Source organism: Triturus cristatus, chromosome 12 (assembly GCF_964204655.1).
Source record: "Triturus cristatus chromosome 12, aTriCri1.1, whole genome shotgun sequence".
Classification (NCBI taxonomy): domain Eukaryota; kingdom Metazoa; phylum Chordata; class Amphibia; order Caudata; family Salamandridae; genus Triturus; species Triturus cristatus.
In genome coordinates this window covers 753,195,860-753,214,399 of record NC_140595.1, presented here as the reverse complement: position 1 = coordinate 753,214,399, position 18,540 = coordinate 753,195,860, and the positions used below count along the sequence as shown (strand labels likewise).

Below are 18,540 nucleotides of genomic sequence, written 5' to 3'. Positions count from 1 at the left end.
GACAGATCTAATAACACCAGCATAACCGGAGAATCCTGATCGAGCAACAGCCGGATGGAGTCAATGACTTCAAGTAGAGCAGCCTCTGTGCTATGCGATGTTCGGAACCCTGACTGTGTAGAATCCAAAAACTTATTTTCTTCTAGATAATTGGACAAGTGACCATTTATGATGGATTCCATAACTTTAGACCAACCAGGAAGAAGAGAGATGGGTCTGTAGTTAAGAACTTCCATAGGGTCCGCTGATACCTTCTTAAGTAGTGGCTTAACACGAGATACCTTCCATTTTTTCGGGAAGGTGGCTGTCGCTATCGACAGATTACAGATGGTAGCCAAGGAATCTGCAAGGATAGAAGACAACTCCTTCATAGTCCTAGGTGGCATCGGATCCAGAGGGGATCCAGACTTGATTTTAGCCAACAGAACCTCAACCTGGGCAGCTGTAATGATAGGAAAAACATCTAAACCAGGTGAGCATGGTACTGATCTAGGGACCATGCTGTTATTTAATTTGTCATTCTCCTCAAAGGTACGATAAATCATGGAGATTTTGTCGGTGAAATGTGTCGCTAGTGCATTGCAGAAATCCTGAGTGGCTGGAGGGAGCACCTCATTATTCCGAGGGCATGTGAATTCTCTCAGAATCTTGAAGAGCTCCTGCGAGGAGTCCTTAGCCTCCAATATCCGCGTACTCAGATGGGTTCTCCTAGCCATTTTACAGTTGTTTAGATAGATTCTATGAGCTGCCCGATACCTATCTCTATCTGCCACTGCTTTAGTTTTCCTCCATCTTCTTTCCAAAACTCTAATGCCGGATTTCTCCTTTTTTAAGGCTTCAGTGAACCAAAGTGCCGGAGCTATTCTTGGCGCTATTTGCCTTGACCTTAATGGAGCAATCACATCGAGTGCCTCTATAATGGCGGCCTCGACTCTCTCTAAAGTTGCATCGTAGTCAGTCTCCCCAGAGAAAGGAGGAGAGTAATTACGGCTGAAAGAGGCGGCCGTCACTCTTTTCCATGCTCTACGGGGTTCACTGCGATGCTTAGGTCGTTTGGGGCGCCCCAATGTATTCCAAGAAAAACAAAGTGCCAAATGGTCTGTCCAGTCCACCTCCATCGGAGTCTCTACTTTCAAATCCAACATATTAGAAAAAATGGTATCCAAAGTATGGCCGGCACGATGAGTCGAGACGGTCACTCTAGAGGTAAGCTCTAAAGATTCCATACTTGCGTGCAAGCTTGCTGAATCCCTATTTGAGAGGACCTCCAAATGATAATTAAAGTCCCCCACCAATAGGAATCTAGTTGACCGCAGTATGAAAGGGGCCAATCTTTCAGAGAGATCAGTACAGAAGCTGTTATTTTCGCTATTTGGAGGATGGTATACTAAGGCTCCTGCCAGCTCAATAGTGTGAGCTTGTTGTATTCGAAAGATCAGTAACTCAAGGGAAGGTGAGGAAACCCTATCCAAAATGGTTATATGATAAGGACAGCGAATTGCAATAGCCATACCTCCACCCCTTTTTCCAACTCTGTCCAGACGTGTGACAGAGTATTCATCTGGGAAAGCCGTTTTTAAAGTGGAAGTATTTTCGTCATTGAGCCTGGTCTCTGTGAATAAACACAAATCCGGCTTGACGCTATCTAACAGGTCCCATATTTCCATAGCATGTTTTGATAATGAACGTACATTTAGGTAGAGGGCTTGAAAGGCAGAGAATTCCCCCACAGGCTGCTTCTCCTCCGCCTCCCCCACAGAGGGTGTCACCCACAGATCTGGCCGATCTATTTGAGGCGTACTGACATCTGGGGAACAACAGTTAGGAGCCGGCTATAGCTCATTTGGTCATTCTTCTGAGTGAGCATGGCTGTACCATTTATAGGTTTATCCCCCTGCCAATTTGGAGCACTGTTAGCCAGACGCAGCAGTTTCTCTCGCGAATAGACTAACCTCTGGACGGAGAATCCCTGAGCATCAGTAACCTCCATACTTTCGGCAGCCGGCAGCATACGAGGCGCGGACGAGCGCAGACGAGCTTGCCTTGGGCGCGCCTTCAGCGCGCCCGCGGCACACCCGCTGCGCGCGTCCGCTGCGCGGCTTCTTCCGCTCTCAGCTTTAAAGCCCCGGGAAGCTGCACCGCTAACCGCAATGATGGCGGTCTATCCTTTGCCTAAACGGCGGAAGAGGGTTCCCCGTAAATACAACAATGCGGCCAAAAGGAATGACCCAAAGTAAGCGCCGGAATGATTATTGTATTATTACAGACGTTATAAAGAAATAAAGCGCCGGTTTTTGCAATTTACCCCTTCCCTCAAATTCCCACAGTCAATTATGCTTTCAATTTATTTGCGTCATGTAAAATAAACACATCGAACAAAGGAGGGCAAAGTAGAAGAAATAAGCAATTTTAAAAAACAAGGTTCGGCATAAAACAGTGACAGAGTGCCTTTCTCTGACACACTGATCGGAGTGTTAGCGCTGGGCGGCCGCTTCCACTCTCAGCTTTAAAGCCCCGGGAAGCTGCACCGCTAACCGCAATGATGGCGGTCTATCCTTTGCCTAAACGGCGGAAGAGGGTTCCCCATAAATACAACAATGCGGCCAAAAGGAATGACCCAAAGTAAGCGCCGGATTGATTGTTGTATTATTACAGACGTTATAAAGAAATAAAGCGCCGTTTTTTGCAATTTACCCCTTCCCTCAAATTCCCACAGTCAATTATGCTTTCAATTTATTTGCGTCATGTAAAATAAACACATCGAACAAAGGAGGGCAAAGTAGAAGAAATAAGCAATTTTAAAAAACAAGGTTCGGCATAAAACAGTGGCAGAGTGCCTTTCTCTGACACACTGATCGGAGTGTTAGCGCATCAGCAAGGATGGTCATAGGAGTCAAAAGACACCATGACATCTCCTCCTCCCTGAAAGACTTAAAGTGGCTCCCAATTGAAGCTCCCTGCTACTTAAAAACTGCTTGTCTCACTCACAAAGTTCTTCACACTGTTTACCCAGCCTACCTGACAGCCAAACTCACAAAGGCAGGCCAGACGAGATACCTAAGAAGCACCAACACCCTGCTTCTCACCCCCCCCCCCCCCCCAAAAAAAAAACATAAACAAAAAGACCTAGATCCATCCATTTCAGGCAATGCCCCCAATATCTGGAACTTCTTACCAGTAGAACTCAGGACTGACCTCTCCTTCACAAACGTTAAAAGACAATTGAAGGATCTCCTCCTCAACCAGCTTCAATCATGGATGCAACTCTCGACACAGTTATTTACTCTAACCAATTGTTGGCTGTAACTGCCTTTGACAATGTTGTAAACTGCTCTGATACCCTCGGCTCTTGACAGCGCTATATAAAACTTTTTAAATAAATAATAAAAATAAATAATATTACCATTGCTGGTGAAATCCTTCAATCATCTGAAAATCAAATACCCTTTTATAGGAAGCTGTCATCTGGCTCAAGTCCCTATCAATTTTGTGTTCTTATACCTCAGTTGTGGAAACAGACACACCCTTATTTCCTCACTGCACCTGTTGTAAATATTGCAAATTACATACATCAGCTGCAGATTTCCTGCTGTGTCTGTGCTTCATGACATTCCACTGGAATCCGTAGCACTTGAATGGCTACCAATAGCCCACTGATTCTCCTTCAGGACGCTGAGTATTTCATGTTCATGCATTCCAGGAAACATGTATGTTTGAGGTATTTGTATGGTTCCAACCTAGCCAAAACAATGGAGTGATTTACAGACGCAAGGGCTGGAATACAGTCAGAAAGAGATTGGAGAAGGAGATGGATTCTGGGAGAATAAGTGTACTGTTATTGCATTGTAATGTAGTATACTTTAAAAATGTGCATCTTTAACTTTTTCCTAAATTGAATCAGGGCTGAAACAGTCCTGATAGATATGCAGAAACAGCTCCTGATCCAGGGTGCGTAAATGTAAATAGCCGATACTTTGCGTTTTCTTTTGTACACTTCTTTGTCTCCTTTCAGAGGGTGTACATATAGCCACCACAGATGTGGAGCTTGCAAGCCAGATGGCTTGTAAAAGATACAGTTGATTTTGAGGGACAACAAGAGGAGAAAGTGGAGTACAGTAAGAATAGGTATGATGTGATCATATTTCTTCAGGCCCTAAATGAGAGGTGCTGGGGTGTGTTGGATGCCCTTAAAGTGGGCCAGTGTAGACTCCGGGAAGCCATAGTGCAGATCTTGACCACCATAAAGATGCAATTGTGAAGTTGCTTTCTGTGAGAAACTGTTTCACTTAATTTAGAAGAGACAGCTGGTACCTTTATCTTTATGTTTTTGGTAATGTGTTCCTTAAGAGTGAGTTTCATGCCTTTGGTAAATCCAGGTAAATCCAGGTGACTTGGCATTTGATGGAATTGGGGTTCAGTGTCATCAAAGTTCATGTCATTGAGTCAGGTTGGCAGAGTTTCTTACTTTCTATTCTTGTCAAATAATAGGAATTCTGTCTTGTTGGTGTTACGGTAAGTTTCAGGTAGGTGCTAGACGCTCAAGTTTTGACACTTGACGGGTTGGATATCTGAAGTGAGAGATACTTCCAAGTAGAGCTGTTATCATCCATGACATATTTGTACAATGAAGGGGCTGTGACCAAAGTGAAAAGAGCCACCTTTCATAAGCCATCTGAGGATTTAAGTTCCCAGTTTTACCAAGACTAACTTGCAAGGACCATCTTTTCTTAGGGACTCACTACCACCATGCATTTGTAAAATTGAAGACCTTCGTTTAATTTGATGGGGTATTAAAATGTAAGTATTGTTTCCTATTCTTGAAGTAGGATTCCACCTTTTTTCCCCCTATTGCATGTTTTTCAGTCTACTGTCGAAAGTGCATCAATCTTGAGTCAATGGTTCAGAGCCCAGACCCAGCTTTCCCCATGCTGCTGCATCGCTCTTGCTCCCATCTTCTCCTTGCTTATTCTAGTTTTTTGAGGTACTTCTCCTCGCATTTCCCTCATTTTCACTGATTTCTCCTTGCTTTTCCCCCTTGTTTTTATAGTGCCTTCTTGCTTTTCCCTCATTTTCACTGCTTTCTCCTACTCTTTTCCTATTTTTTAGAGCCTTCTCTTTGATTTTCCCTCATATTGACTGCCTTGATTTTTCAACCTTTTTTGAGTGCCTTCTCCTTGATTAATTTTTTACTGCTTTCTCCTTGTCTTTTCCACCTTTTTTCACGTGCCTTCTCCATGCGTTTCCCTTTTTTTCACTGCTTTCTCCTTGCTTTCCCCCTGTGTTTATGGGTGTGTTTTCCCTGCTTTTCCCTTGTTTCATTGGTTTCTCTTTCTTTTTCCCTCATTGTCCTTCCTGCCCGTTTTTTCCTGTGTAGCCCCACCTACCGCCTCCCAGTGCCCCTCCTACTCCCAGGACCTACTTAATAGAGGCGGGAGTGTGACCCAATTGAGCAGGGCCCAGGCCCTGCTCTCCAACTGTTGGTGCATCATTCTTGGTCCTGTCTTCTTGCTTTTTCCCCTCTTTGTTTTTCCCTCATTGCAAATGAATGAACAGATCACCATGAAATAGTTAGCAGCTCCAGCGCCTTGAGACCCTCACAGGTGATTTGCCGTGCTCACTCCATAAATCCTGATTGATTGATTGAAACCCACTTTTCTGAGACTTTATCTGAAGGAACATGTCTGTGTGACATGGTCAGAACATGTCTCTGACCTCAGACACAGCATTCAACTCTTCGCGCATGGAAAATGTATACCATTCTATTCACAGAACAACTCACAACCTCTACTCTATCACCTTGCATGTTTGGACAACTTCAAGCTTAAGTTCTAGTGCCAAACTCACTATGGTATGATTTGAGCATACATGTGGACCTGCAGACACAACAAAACATCCTTTCCATATAGCACACACTCAGCAAGTGCTGTCCTCCTGCTCATGTGATCTATGACTTTCAAATTCCTCAGACAGGGTTACAGGGATACAAAGCCAGACAAGTGATAGCTGTACACTTTTCAATTGCCAATGACATTGGGACTTTTTTCTACATGGTATCAGGAAATCAATGCTTTTTAAGGGATATATAGATGAATTGTACTTTTAACTGGTCCTGGGAATACAGTGTTCTCAGTGTCAAAAGTAAATTGCAGACCCATTTCCTACTTGACCGACTGTGTAGGCAGTATCAGCTGTCAGAAGAACCTTGCACCTCAATAGTTAGGTCATCAAGATACCCCTACATAAGTCTCCTTATTTCGTCAGCTAGCCTTTATTTTTAGGAATACAACTGAACACATTTCATGGTCCCTGTAAGGTGCACACTCTATATTTCTGGCAAGGGGGATACTGTCCAATATTTTTCCAATCAAATACAGAGACGTTCCTAAGATTAAAAGACATCCGCTCTCTTGCAGCTAATCACTTGAAGGCTGGTTATGTGAAGAGATTGCCTTAAGTGAGTCTCTGTGTAAGAATCACTATATGGGAAAGTATAATTTGATGTTCTACTCCCTTACCAGGCCCATTGTTCAGTGAGCATCACTTTCACCTGGTGTCTCAAAAACAGAATTCTTTGAAAAGAAAGTTAGATTTTCAAGACAACTTACCTTGCTTTGGAACATTTTAGAATCAGACCTGCAGATTACAAACAGAAAACATAAGTTCATATTAATCACCTTGGCAAGTACTTGCAATCAAAAACAATCAGGGTGGATTGAAAGGTCTGGAAGTATGTTTTCAGCTGAGCTATAAAGGTTGAGGTTCATTTTTTGGAAAGGTCAGATTGGTCACATTAAAGTAATTGATATATGTTACCATATACGTAATCACAGTTCTTTTCCTGTACCCATGAGTCTGGCTAGCTTACCCCTCTATTTAAAAAGAAAGACAATTAGAGACTACTTGAGAAAACCACTAGGAATGCTGAGAGTAAGACTGTCTGAAGGCCTAATTGCTAAACATTGTTCAATTCTCAGCAGCAGTGTTAAGACACTGTATGATGTACTGCATACAATATTAAAAGAAACATAAATGTAGCAAGAGTTCATGGACATCTCAAGAGCAGAGCTATCCTGTGTGGAGTGAGTAGAATACCTAGCAAGGAACATATATCATCACGCCTGCTGCAAATGAGAATAGCTGCTGAGAGGAGAAACACTAGAGATATCTGACAGCTAAAAGCTTGGGAGCTTACAAAGAGACAGTAGAGAATCTAACAAAGGTAGAAAGCTGTACTTTGAAGAACATGTGGGGAAAGAGCAGTCAGTGAGGACCATCTAAGAGACTAATAAGGTGGGATTCAGGGGGCAAGCAGAAGATTCATCATAAGTGAATGAAGGTTGCCCAAACAATTGCAAGGAGTTACCAATACATTTATATGTCAAAAGAGGAGGATTGTGAGGGAGGCATTCCTCTAGGGCCAAGAAATGTCAAGGTTGTTGGAGGAAGAGAGAGGTAAACAGGAACCAGAGTTAATTGTTGACGCTAGCTGCACACGGATTAGGATTTGATACACATCGATCGAATCAAGTAAGATAGTCCTCTGAAGGATATTGGAGGCTTATTTTGGCCTTTGGCCTTTTACTTCAGTCTGGTATTGCTCAAATAAGGATACTCAGGCATGTCCACAAGTTGGATGCTTCATACCGATTACGCATTACCGGATTGAATCCTTTTGACACACGTACTCCACCACTATTTCTCTGCCCTGAAGAAGCCCTTGCTAGGGCGAAACGCGTTGGCTGTCTCTAAAGATGTACACCAAGCGTGTGTGAAATAAAGACATACAACGACATCGACAAATGACTATTGATTGATTATCACCTTGTGCACCTTGTAGCTTTCGGGTGTATTGCCTCTCATCTATCCTCTTGTATGTTTCTATTTGTGGTCATGTGGCAGATGACCATTTGAGGTGGGCAATACAGATACCAAATATACTATGTGACTGGCCTAGGTAGTGCAGTTGCCAATAACCCGGCTGCCTCTCTGTATGCTGATCTGAATTGTTGAGGAGATAATCAATCAGGGAATTGTGAAGCGTGCTACTCACCCTGAGGGTCTCAAGGCTCTGGGGGCGGCAGGGGTGCAGCTCCGGTCAGTTGTAGAGCCAGTTCTTGAGGGTCTTCCTGAAAATGTGCCAGTGGGGGCACGTCTGATGCCAATCAGGAGCTCGTTCTAGGTTTTAGCTGTGATGTAGGAGAAGGTTCTTGCTCTGCGGATGCACAGGGCCTCAGCGAGGTCAGCTGATCAGAGGTTTTTCTTGGGTACGTGGTAGGAGATTCTATCATTGAGATATTGGGGTTCTGTGTTGTGGAGGCATTTGTAGGTGTGGGTGAGTATCTTGAAAGTCACTCTCTTCTCATCGGGGAGCCAGTGGAGGTCTCGCAGCTGTTGGTTGATATATTTGTGTAGAGGGATGCCAAGGATGAGTCTGGCTGTGGTGTTCTGTATGGTCTGGAGTTTGTGTAGCAGAGATTTGTTGATCCCGGTGTAGAGGGCGTTTCTGTAGTCCAGTCTGCTGCTCATGGACAAGGAGGAGTTGAGTATGATGCCGAGGTTCTGGGCGTGGCCCGTGGGGGTGGGGGGCTGCTGAGTGCGGTAGGCCACCAGGTGCTCTCCCATGCAGATGGGGAGGGTCCGAGGACTTCTGTCTTCTCCGAGTTGAGATTTAGGCAGATGTTACTCATCCAGGATCAACGTCTTTCATTCCTTCCTGGAAGCTGAGTCTGGTGGAGATGGGGAACTTGATGAGGGAGAGGATGAGCTGGGTGTCATCAGCATTGGATACTATGCTGAGTCCATGCTGTCTGACGATGCTAGCGAGGGGGGGCATGTAGATGTTGAAGAGCAAAGGGCTGAGCGATGATCCTTGGGGTACTCTGCAGTTGATCTCTGTGGGTTCGGAGAGGAAGGGTGGAAGTCTGATTCTGTGAGTTCTGCCGGTGAGGAAGGACCGGAGCTAGTCCAGGGCGGTTCCCTGTATGCCAGCGTCATGGAGTCTGGTGGTGAGTGTGCGGTGGGAGATGGTGTTGAAGGCTGCAGAGAGGTCAAGTAGGATCAGGGCCACTGTGTGGCCTTGGTCGAGGAGAGTGCGGATGTCATCTGTAGTGGCAAGTAGAGCGGTCTTGGTACTGTGGTTGCTGCGGAATCCGGATTGGGATGGGTCGAGGGTGGAGTTCTCTTCGATTAATTCGGTTAGTTGGACGTTGGCGGTCTATTCTGTGACTTTGGCCACGAAAGGAATGAGAGAGATGGGTCGGTACTTTTTGAGGTCTGTTGGATCAGCTGAGGGCTTCTTGAGTAGGGGCTTGATTTCTGCTCGTTTCCAGTCATTGGAGAAAGTGCTGGTTTTGAAGGTGGCGGTGATGATGCATCCTAGCTCTGGTGCCACAGTGGCAGCGGCTCTGTGGAAGATGTGCAGATGGCAGGGGTCCGTGGGGGCTCCTTAGTGAATGCCTTTCATGGTCGATGGAGTATCTTCGGTGGTGACCGGGGTCCAGGAGGAGATAGTGGGCTGGCGTTGCTAGAGGAGGGAGTGGTTTTAGAGTCAGGTGTCTGTTCGTTGAAGTTGTCGTAGAGGGACTTGATTTTCAGATGGAGGTAGGAGCCGAGTTTGTTGCAGAGGACCTGGGAGGGAGTGACGTCTGAGGTTTTGCTGGGGGGTTTGGTGAATTCCTGAATGATGCTGAAGAGTTCCTTCGAGTTGCTGGAGTTGGCGAGGATCTTGTTCTGGATAAAGGTCCTTTTGGTGGATCTGATATGATGGTGGTATTCTGTCATGTTATCCTTGTATGTGGTGAGGTCTTCCAAAGTTTTGATGTTTCTTCGATTTTTCTCGAGACTTCTGCAGGTGCGTCTGGATTGTTGGAGGTTGGCGGTGAACCAGGTGGCCTTCCTGGGGTGCTGTCTGCTGGAGTTGCAGAGGAAGGTGCGCTCGTCTGCGCAGTTGGTGACACATCTGTGAAGATCTTTAGCTGCGAGGTTGGCGTTTGTCGAGGTGGGGGGCATCGCGTTTGAGGATAGATGAGTGGTGCTCCTCGCTGACCTTGCTCCAGTTTCTTCACGGCGGTAATGTCAATCATACAGATACAGACTTTCAAGATAATGGGGCCCACTGAATTCCCAGCAGAAGTTTTTAACAGGCTAACATCACAAAGGAGGGAGCATACATTGCGCATGTATCAATAGTTTAGGGACATTGGGATGATCACTGGAGGACTTAAGACATGCTATAATAACATCTATTGTCTTAATAAATGTAGAGACAAAAGTCCATGCCGAGGTACTGGTAAGCAGGCACTTTACAACAATATTGTCCCATAATGACCCTGATCAGTTGTGTTTCCCATCACAGTGATCAACCTTACTGAGTCTCTGTAGGCTCTAGAACTCAATAAGCTTGAGAACATGGAACAGCTCCTGATGGTTCTTTTATGTTATGCTGACAAAGTTGACTCCAATTGGTGTGATTAGCTATGGTCTGTAATCAAGTGATTCACCCAAAATTCAGAAATAGAGACAGCGTCTAACTGATGATTCCAAGGTGGAGTGTAGGGTGAATGGGGTCACAGAAATCAAACAATGTTCAACTGGGTAAGGGAACAATAAAGGGATGATCCCTCTCTCCACTGGAGTAAAGCACCTATGCTGCTGGTTTAGTACTTACTGAGGGATTGATGGATTTTATGGGGAGGCAGAGGTATATGACAGAATATCGCTGTAATCAGAGACATCCTCCTGTATTTAGGAAACCCCTTCAAGTCTACACCCTACCTACTGAGCATGCTCCAGGGGTGTGGAGTATTCTCAGACACAAAATAAAGAGGTAAATCTATACTTCTTCAAATACACTTTTGCTGGATAGATACAGCCACTCCATCAAAGAGATTTGCCTCCAGTACTTGAAAATACTGGTCAATTGGAGCAAAACAGTGATTATCAATTGTAAGCTGAGTCCAGTACAGGTTTACTGACAAAATAACGCCTGTGGAAATATCGCTATTAAAAATTTCAAAAATATTTTCATGCCTTCTTTATAATGTAAATGACAACAATATTTAATTAAAAATATACATCCCAATTCATTTATAATTAAAAAAGTTAACATCATAATAAATTATCACTTTACTAAAAATATATTAACTTTTTAAAATATTAATAATTATAAACATCAGATTATTCCATACACAAAAACATGATAATTTAATTTGAAATACAGTATAGTAAACTGTAAATTAGATAAATAATACATATACTATTCCCTCTCAAATTTATAGAACAGTAGGAAAAATGTTGGACTCAGGAGGAGTACATTTTGCTACTTCCACTCCACACAGGGCAACAGTATGGAAAATGTTGAATTACGTAGGGGTAACATTTTCTATTCCCAATTCCAGTCAGTGCAAGAGTAGGGAAATTGTTGGACTCATGAGAGGTAAATGTAACTATTTACACTGCATACAGTGCAACAGTAGGAAAAGTGCTGGATTGCGAAGTGGTAAAATGTAGTACTCACCACTCCAGTGTATGTAACAGTAGGGAAAGTGTTGGATTGCGGAGGGGTAAAATGTACTATTCCCCCTGAAGGCAGTGCAACAGTAGTGAAAGGGTTGGATTGCGGAGTGGTAACATTTATTATTCCTACTCCAGTGTATGCAACAGTGAGGAAAGTGTTGGATTGTAGAGGGGTAAAATGTACTTGTCCCACTCGTCAGTGGAATAGTAGGGAAAGTGTTGGATTGCAGAGCAGTAAAATGTGCTATTCCCACTCCAGTCACTGAAACAGTAGGGAAAGTGTAGGATTGTGAAGGGGTAAAATGAATTATTCCCACTCCAGGCTGTGCAACAATAGGGACAGTGTTGGATTGTGGAGGTGTAAAATTAACCATTCCCACTCCAGTCAGTACAACAGAAGGGAAAGTGTTGAACTGTGGAGGGGTAAAATCTAGTATTTCTGCTCCAGTCAGTGAAGCAGTAGAGAAAGTGTTGGATTGTGAAGGGGTAAACATTATTATTCCCACTCCAGTCTTTACAACAGTAGTGAAAGTGTTGGATCGCAAAGTGGTAAACTGTATTATTCCCACTTCAGTGTATGCAACAGTAGTGGAAGTGTTAGATTACGGAGGGGTAAAATTTACTATTCCCACTCCGGTCCTATACCCCTACAAAACCTACAACCGGTACCAAAAACTTAGCATTTAAAACAATTAATTACACAGTTAGCATAATGAATTATCAATTACATAATTAACATTAATTTAAAAATAAATATTAAATAATTAAACTTCATTTACTTCTCACCAAATATCCCTACAAAACCTGCAACCCGAATCTGAAATTGTATTCAAACAAATGATAATTACACAATTAAGTAATTAATACTAATTTAAAATTAATTAATAATTAATTATAATTAATTTGCTTCACTTCCTATACCGCTACAAATTCCACAATCCGTACCTAAAATTTAACATGAAAGAAAATTAACTAAACAATTAATATAATTAATTATCAATTGTATAATTTATATTAATAAAAATTGATTAGTAATTTGTTATAGTTAAGTTACTTCCCATCCTGTACCCCTATAAACTCCACAAACCGCTATGGTCCTAAAAATTACAAAACTTTATTAAACTAAACTGTAGTGAGCTGGCCCAACATGTTCAGGTGATGAAGTAGACATAGCCGAGATGATTTTATGTAATTTATTAAGTCCATAAGTAGAAGTTACAGCAAGCTAGAAGAAGCCCCACCAGGAGTAGCACTGTAGTGGAGATGTACACTTTTGTTGTGGCGCTGTAGCCATTTGTAGAAGTGTAGGATCTTTACCAAGATGTTGTAGACGTATAGAAAAAGATACGGCAAGCCTCGCCTGGCCTGTCCGGTGTAGTGGACATTGGTGGGGCTACGAGACGTTCTTAACTGTTTTCTTGCTTGACTGGTTTCTTTTCTTTTTCTTGAGTTTCTTGATACTTGTTTCTTTTCTTTTTAGTAGATGTAGTAGGTTCTTTCCTATATGTAGTCTTTCTGTACTCCACACCCTTATTTCACATCCAACTACCTTTAGCGTGAGATACGCTCCAAATCGTCGCCAAAAATGTAGTGGGCTGGCCCCACATGTTCAGGTGATGAAGTAGACGTAGCCGAGATGATTTTATGTAATTTATTAAGTACATAAGTAGAAGTTACAGCAAGCTAGAACAAGCCCCACCAGGAGCAGCCTCCTAGCTGCTCAGCCCATCTTCCAACTGACACAGTCACACACCAGGCACCCAAGCATTCCACTCATGTCACTCACACCAACATATTACATGGATCACTCACACTGGTTGAGCAGCTAGGTACAGAATGAAAGGGAACATCCTAACATGACCTGAGTATACTACATAAACTTAATAATTTAAAAAAATAACAACTATATTAAAACATAAATAATAATTATACGATCATTTATAACTTATACATTTAAAATATATACTAAAATACATAACAATAATTAAAACCAATATTATAAACAACTATAAATTTGTAAACGATATTACTGATTTCAATATTTGCGGAGTCAATATTACTTACCTTAAAATCTATGTTTTTGACAAAGATATTCTCACAGACGATATTTCTATGTCACAATATTTTAGACATAATATTTTGGTATGACAAAACTTTAGTTTCAATATTTTGTCTCAATACCCCCTTTCCTAATAAAAAAAAAAACAGGGATGGTGTCAAACACTGGATTAAATTGTTACTACTCTGAAATCTCTACATATTGCAAAAATGGCCTGTTTTACACACTAACTGCTTTCTCCTGGGACAAAAAGGTTGAAATTCAGAAACTATTGTACGATATTGGACACCACAAAAAGCACTTAAGATGCTACATGGCCCAGTATATAAGAGAGTTATTGTCTTTCCCAGTGTATGCTACTAACACTGAGCCACACAACGGGAAGAGATCAATGATTAGGGCTGAGCTGCAGGAAGGAGACTACAATAATCTAGACTGACTGACTTCGGTATTCAAAAAGCAAAAAGAATTATGGGTAGAATGCTTGAATTAATCTCAAATACATGTAATTAGTTGGGGCGGGATTCCAGTTCAACGTTTTTTTGCCCACCATGCCAACTAGGGCAGGACTAACCCACATGCAAATGTGCTTTAATCCAGTTCCAATAGGAATAGTGCAGCCCATACTACCAGGTCAGAACCCCTCTGAACAGTAACAATCAACCATAGATCACGTTTGACCTACTTAGGCCAGGTACTTGATACATAACTGGCCTCTTGTAGCTCAGCAAGAATGGAACACATGTCTGGGGAAACCCCTCACACTTAGAAAATGACTATAAAGAAAGCGAGAAAGTGATGGGGGGGTCCTTGAATCTATCTATGCCGCTAGTAACTGCTTGGCTGCATTCCAGCCCATCATGTTTTTGCCCCCCACTCCCTCTCAAATCCGGCCATATGCAAATAAGCCTTGAACCTGCTCAAGTAGCAACAGTCTAACATGAACTGCCAAGTCAGGTTCTCTCTGAACCGGAACCCAAGCAATCTCAGACCATTTTCTGCTTCATCAGTAATGTATAGATTGGTTGCTGCAAGACATTTGTATTGGCAATGCAGCACCCAGTCTGGGCATGCACAATGCACACTGTGGCATCATACTGAGAAAAACAAGTGATGGGTGAAGGATGCTTGAATTAATCACAACCACAGGGAACTATTGGGGCTGCATTTCAGTCCATTTTTCTGTGCTCACCATGAAACCTCAGACCAGGAGCCAGTCGTATGCAAATCAGCTTTGGTCCAGCTCTATTAGAAACAGGTATTATGTTTTCGGTAAAATCAAATGATTTATGTAGAGGTAAGGCCTCGAGAAATAATAATAAGATGTGGAGGTTGCAGAAAATCTGATTTCTGCTTTGAAGCAGGAATTAACACCCTTTGAAAGAAGTGATAAATCTGAAGCATATACCAGATATGGCATGAAAACTTGGAGCATGTCTTCACATGAAATGTGAAATGGAGTGCACACCTTCAGTAACAAGTAGCAAGATTCTTGAAAAGGTGAGAATAAGCAATAGAAGCCAAATCTAAATGCCTAGGTATTTGCACTTCATTGGCTCTTATCAATGTGGTTGTGACTATTCTATTCGCTCCTGATGAGACCAACACAGTATGGTTAGTCCTTTTGGGTCATTTAACAACCTTCAATATGGTTGACCATCAAGTCCTTATGAGCCTCTTTCAACAGTGGATGGGTAAAAGAGCCATTCTGACACCTATTATACATGTACTCGGTGGGGTTCACCCAGGGCCTCCTTTTCCCCAGGTGTCTGTTTCACCTGAAGTGTAATTCATGTGCAGATGATACACAACTTCCAACTAAGATCTCTAACACCCAGCTCAAATATGGTAAATTGTTGAGTTGTTTCTTGGAAATAGGGACCAGACCGACAGGAAGCTACTTACAGCTACATGAGGATCAAATAGATTGTGTTTCACATTGGCAGGGGTTACCTCAGTTTACACTCCTATAATTGGCTCCTGCTAGATATTTCTAAGTAAAGCTTGGCACACCTTCAGAGAGTTCAGAATAGGGTCTGTCTGACTTTGCAGCACAGCAATAGAGTTCATGTCTCTGCTGCCCGAAGATCCATCCATCGGGTCCTAATGAAGGCCAAAGTCCTATTCATGTGTCTTACCATCCTTCACAAATATCAAGATCTTAGCCTAGATATCTAGGGAACTGGATCCTCCCTTATTACTCCATGAGTACCTTTTGGTTGGCTAATCAAAATCCTTCTTCCGTGCACCTTTGAAGAGAGTGGGGACTTGTCTTGTGGCTTGCCTTTCGAATGCAAGTCCTCTAAATATCCAAGAAAATACTGATTTCTCTTTTTTCTGGGACTGCTTTCTGATGTCGGATCTTCCTGTTCCAGTTGGGGGCCCTGACTTCAATGAGGCAGCAAGGCAAATGTCCACAGAGTGGTGAGGAGATTCCTGATCGCAGCTGAGCCTGCAGCTCCTGTGGAGCTTGCTTTGGTCGCTCTGTTCCTGTGCACGCTTTCAGCCCTCCAGTCAGGGGGGAAGCAGGCACAGGCTGACACGGGCTGAGCTGGCTATTTTCTTGGCAGCCAATGCTCACGGTGGAGAAGTGTGGCTCAATGGCTAGAGCGGCAGACCTTGATGCAGAGCTCTGGTCCGGGACCAGTGTTCGATTCCCGCCTCGGCGGGTTCTCGGGCTAAATAATTCCTCTGACCTGATATTCTCGCCTCAGTGTCTATTCTAAGCATGGGTCCACTCTGCAACTCTGGGCAATAGCTTGCTTAATCTCCACAACGGCCCCAACAGCGCTGGGATGCCTGGCTTCACCATGGGGGTGCCCAGGAGTGGACACTTCACAGGGAAAGCCAGGAAGGGTTCCTACAGCAGTATGAGTACAGCGCCGAGATGCCTCAGTGGTGAGTCGTGCGCTGTACCAAGTTTGCAAGTTTACGATGCCACGGCCAACACCACCGCTGTCACTATCACTACAGCTGTTGACCGCCTGCCAGCTCTGTTCCACAGCAGGTGGATTGCAGCAGGTCCACCCTCCGCCTGTTAGCCCTGTTAGCCATCTGTCTCCCTCAGTACAGACTGACTGCCGCCTGCCCTACTAGGCCTAAAAGCCCCATGGCTCGGTGATCCATCTTGCCTAGACTTGCCTGGACTGGCCCATCTCACCCACCCTGTGCTTCGTTCCCCTGCTCCACATAACCCAACATTTCTATTGTGGCAGGCAACTCAGTGCTGGGCGGAAGGTGGACGCAAGTATGGACTGCAGGGGCGCTGAATGACTGAGTAGGCAGGAGTGCAACGGAAGAGTGGTGTGGCAGCAGCGCTAACACTGCGGCCGGTAGGTTAAGCCAGAGGGGTGCGGAAATGGCCGGACTATGCTCCGGTGCAGATTCCCCCCACAGTGAGCTCCCCACCTCCACCATCTCTCATATCCCTCCCCTTGGCATAACCCACCCCCAGTGACTATTTGGCCATCCGTAAACCCTCCTGACACTTGGTGCCTGCTAGGTAACCAACAACTCGGAGTGCTCCTTTGCAGTGGCTCGCTTTTTCCCCAACAGATGCTTACCTGCTAACCAACAGCAGTACAAAAGTGCATCCCCTTTCCGGCCCTTGCAACATTAGAATGCCCGGAAGAAAGCTACCAAATTGCTGCAAGGCCTCAGCAAACGGGTCAGCAGAGGGGAAAGCTTCATCTACACCTGCAACCAATTCTAATGTTGAGGAGCCCCAGGAAGCAATAGAGGGTGATTCAAAACTATTCGCGCTTCTGCATGCATTGCTGGTGATCCCAATGCCAACCCTAATGGGACTCATTACCCACTACTTTCAAGCCTCACAGGAGCCAATCACAGTATGTGATAAAAGTGCAGAATCACTAAATAACAGCCTGAACAACCCACCAGCATCAGGCACCTATGCAACCAAGAGGTTCAGGACTTGTTCCTACACAAGGCTAAGTGGGGGCCTGGCATGCTCCGACTGGTCAGCCCAGCTCTTACCCCAAAACCGTGTCAGAACCGAAAGCTTAGAAGGGCCAGGAATCACATTACTGATGTTACAGTTAAGAATGAAAGGGTAACTGTTGCCCAAATCCGCACCCATCATCTTGCTTCCACTCTGAATGCTCAACCCGAATCAGCAAATCTAAAGGTAGACGGCACAACAGATTCTAACCACAACCTGGGCTGTCTTTCAGCAACCCCTTTCCACAACATTTAATCACAAATCAAAAAAACACTGGCGTTTACTCCAAAGTGTGTTAGAGCACCCAACACTGCAAAGCACAAACCCCCTGAGCCTTCCCAACCTGCTGATCTGCTTAGGCAGGAGTGCGTTGGAAGAGTGATGTGGCAGCAGTGCTAATACTGCGGCCAGTAGGTTGAGCCTGAGTGGTGCGGAAATGGCCAGACTAGGCTCGGGTGCAGTATTTCAGAGTACCCAACACTGCAAAGGACAATCCCCCTGAACCTTCCCAACCTGCTGATCTGCTTGTGACTTCCATCAGTGCCTCCTAATATGCAATGGCTAGAGCATTGCTATGGCAGTCATCATAAATGGAGGTTAAAATTGACTTATTACAATCATGTGCCTTCTGCCTAGCAGATCTGAGCACCAAGCTGGATTCCATAGAAGCCAAAATCCAGGGAGAGGTGAAAGGAGGGCAGTGCCCATGTGCCTTCATCACTGATACACTGTGTTCAATACCAGAAATCCTATAAGACCTGACCACCATAGTCAGATGCACCACAGTAACATCTATAAGCAATAAGAACCCAGCAGCACACACCAAATATATGGAAGAGAAAGAAAACTCTGGGGGAAAGCAATATTACATCAATGGAGGCAGGGAAAGCCTTCCAAGAGGAATGGAGGAAATACAGTCAGACGTCGCTACTAAACCAACAATCCTCGAATTCCACTGCAGCAAGCACAACATTGCTCCTCCAGCTGAAGGCGATGTGAAAAAATC

At 44.0% G+C, this 18,540-nt stretch overlaps 1 protein-coding gene across 1 annotated transcript in view; it reads right to left on the bottom strand.

Annotated features, from left to right (window-relative positions):
- The window catches only part of LOC146782703 (uncharacterized), a 179,022-nt gene that overhangs the window by 42,306 nt on the left and 118,176 nt on the right, over positions 1-18,540 (bottom strand). The window contains exon 6 of the mRNA XM_085637716.1: positions 6,606-6,633. Coding sequence (XP_085493842.1) covers positions 6,606-6,633 — 28 coding nt within the window. The remainder of the gene's footprint in view (positions 1-6,605; positions 6,634-18,540) is intronic.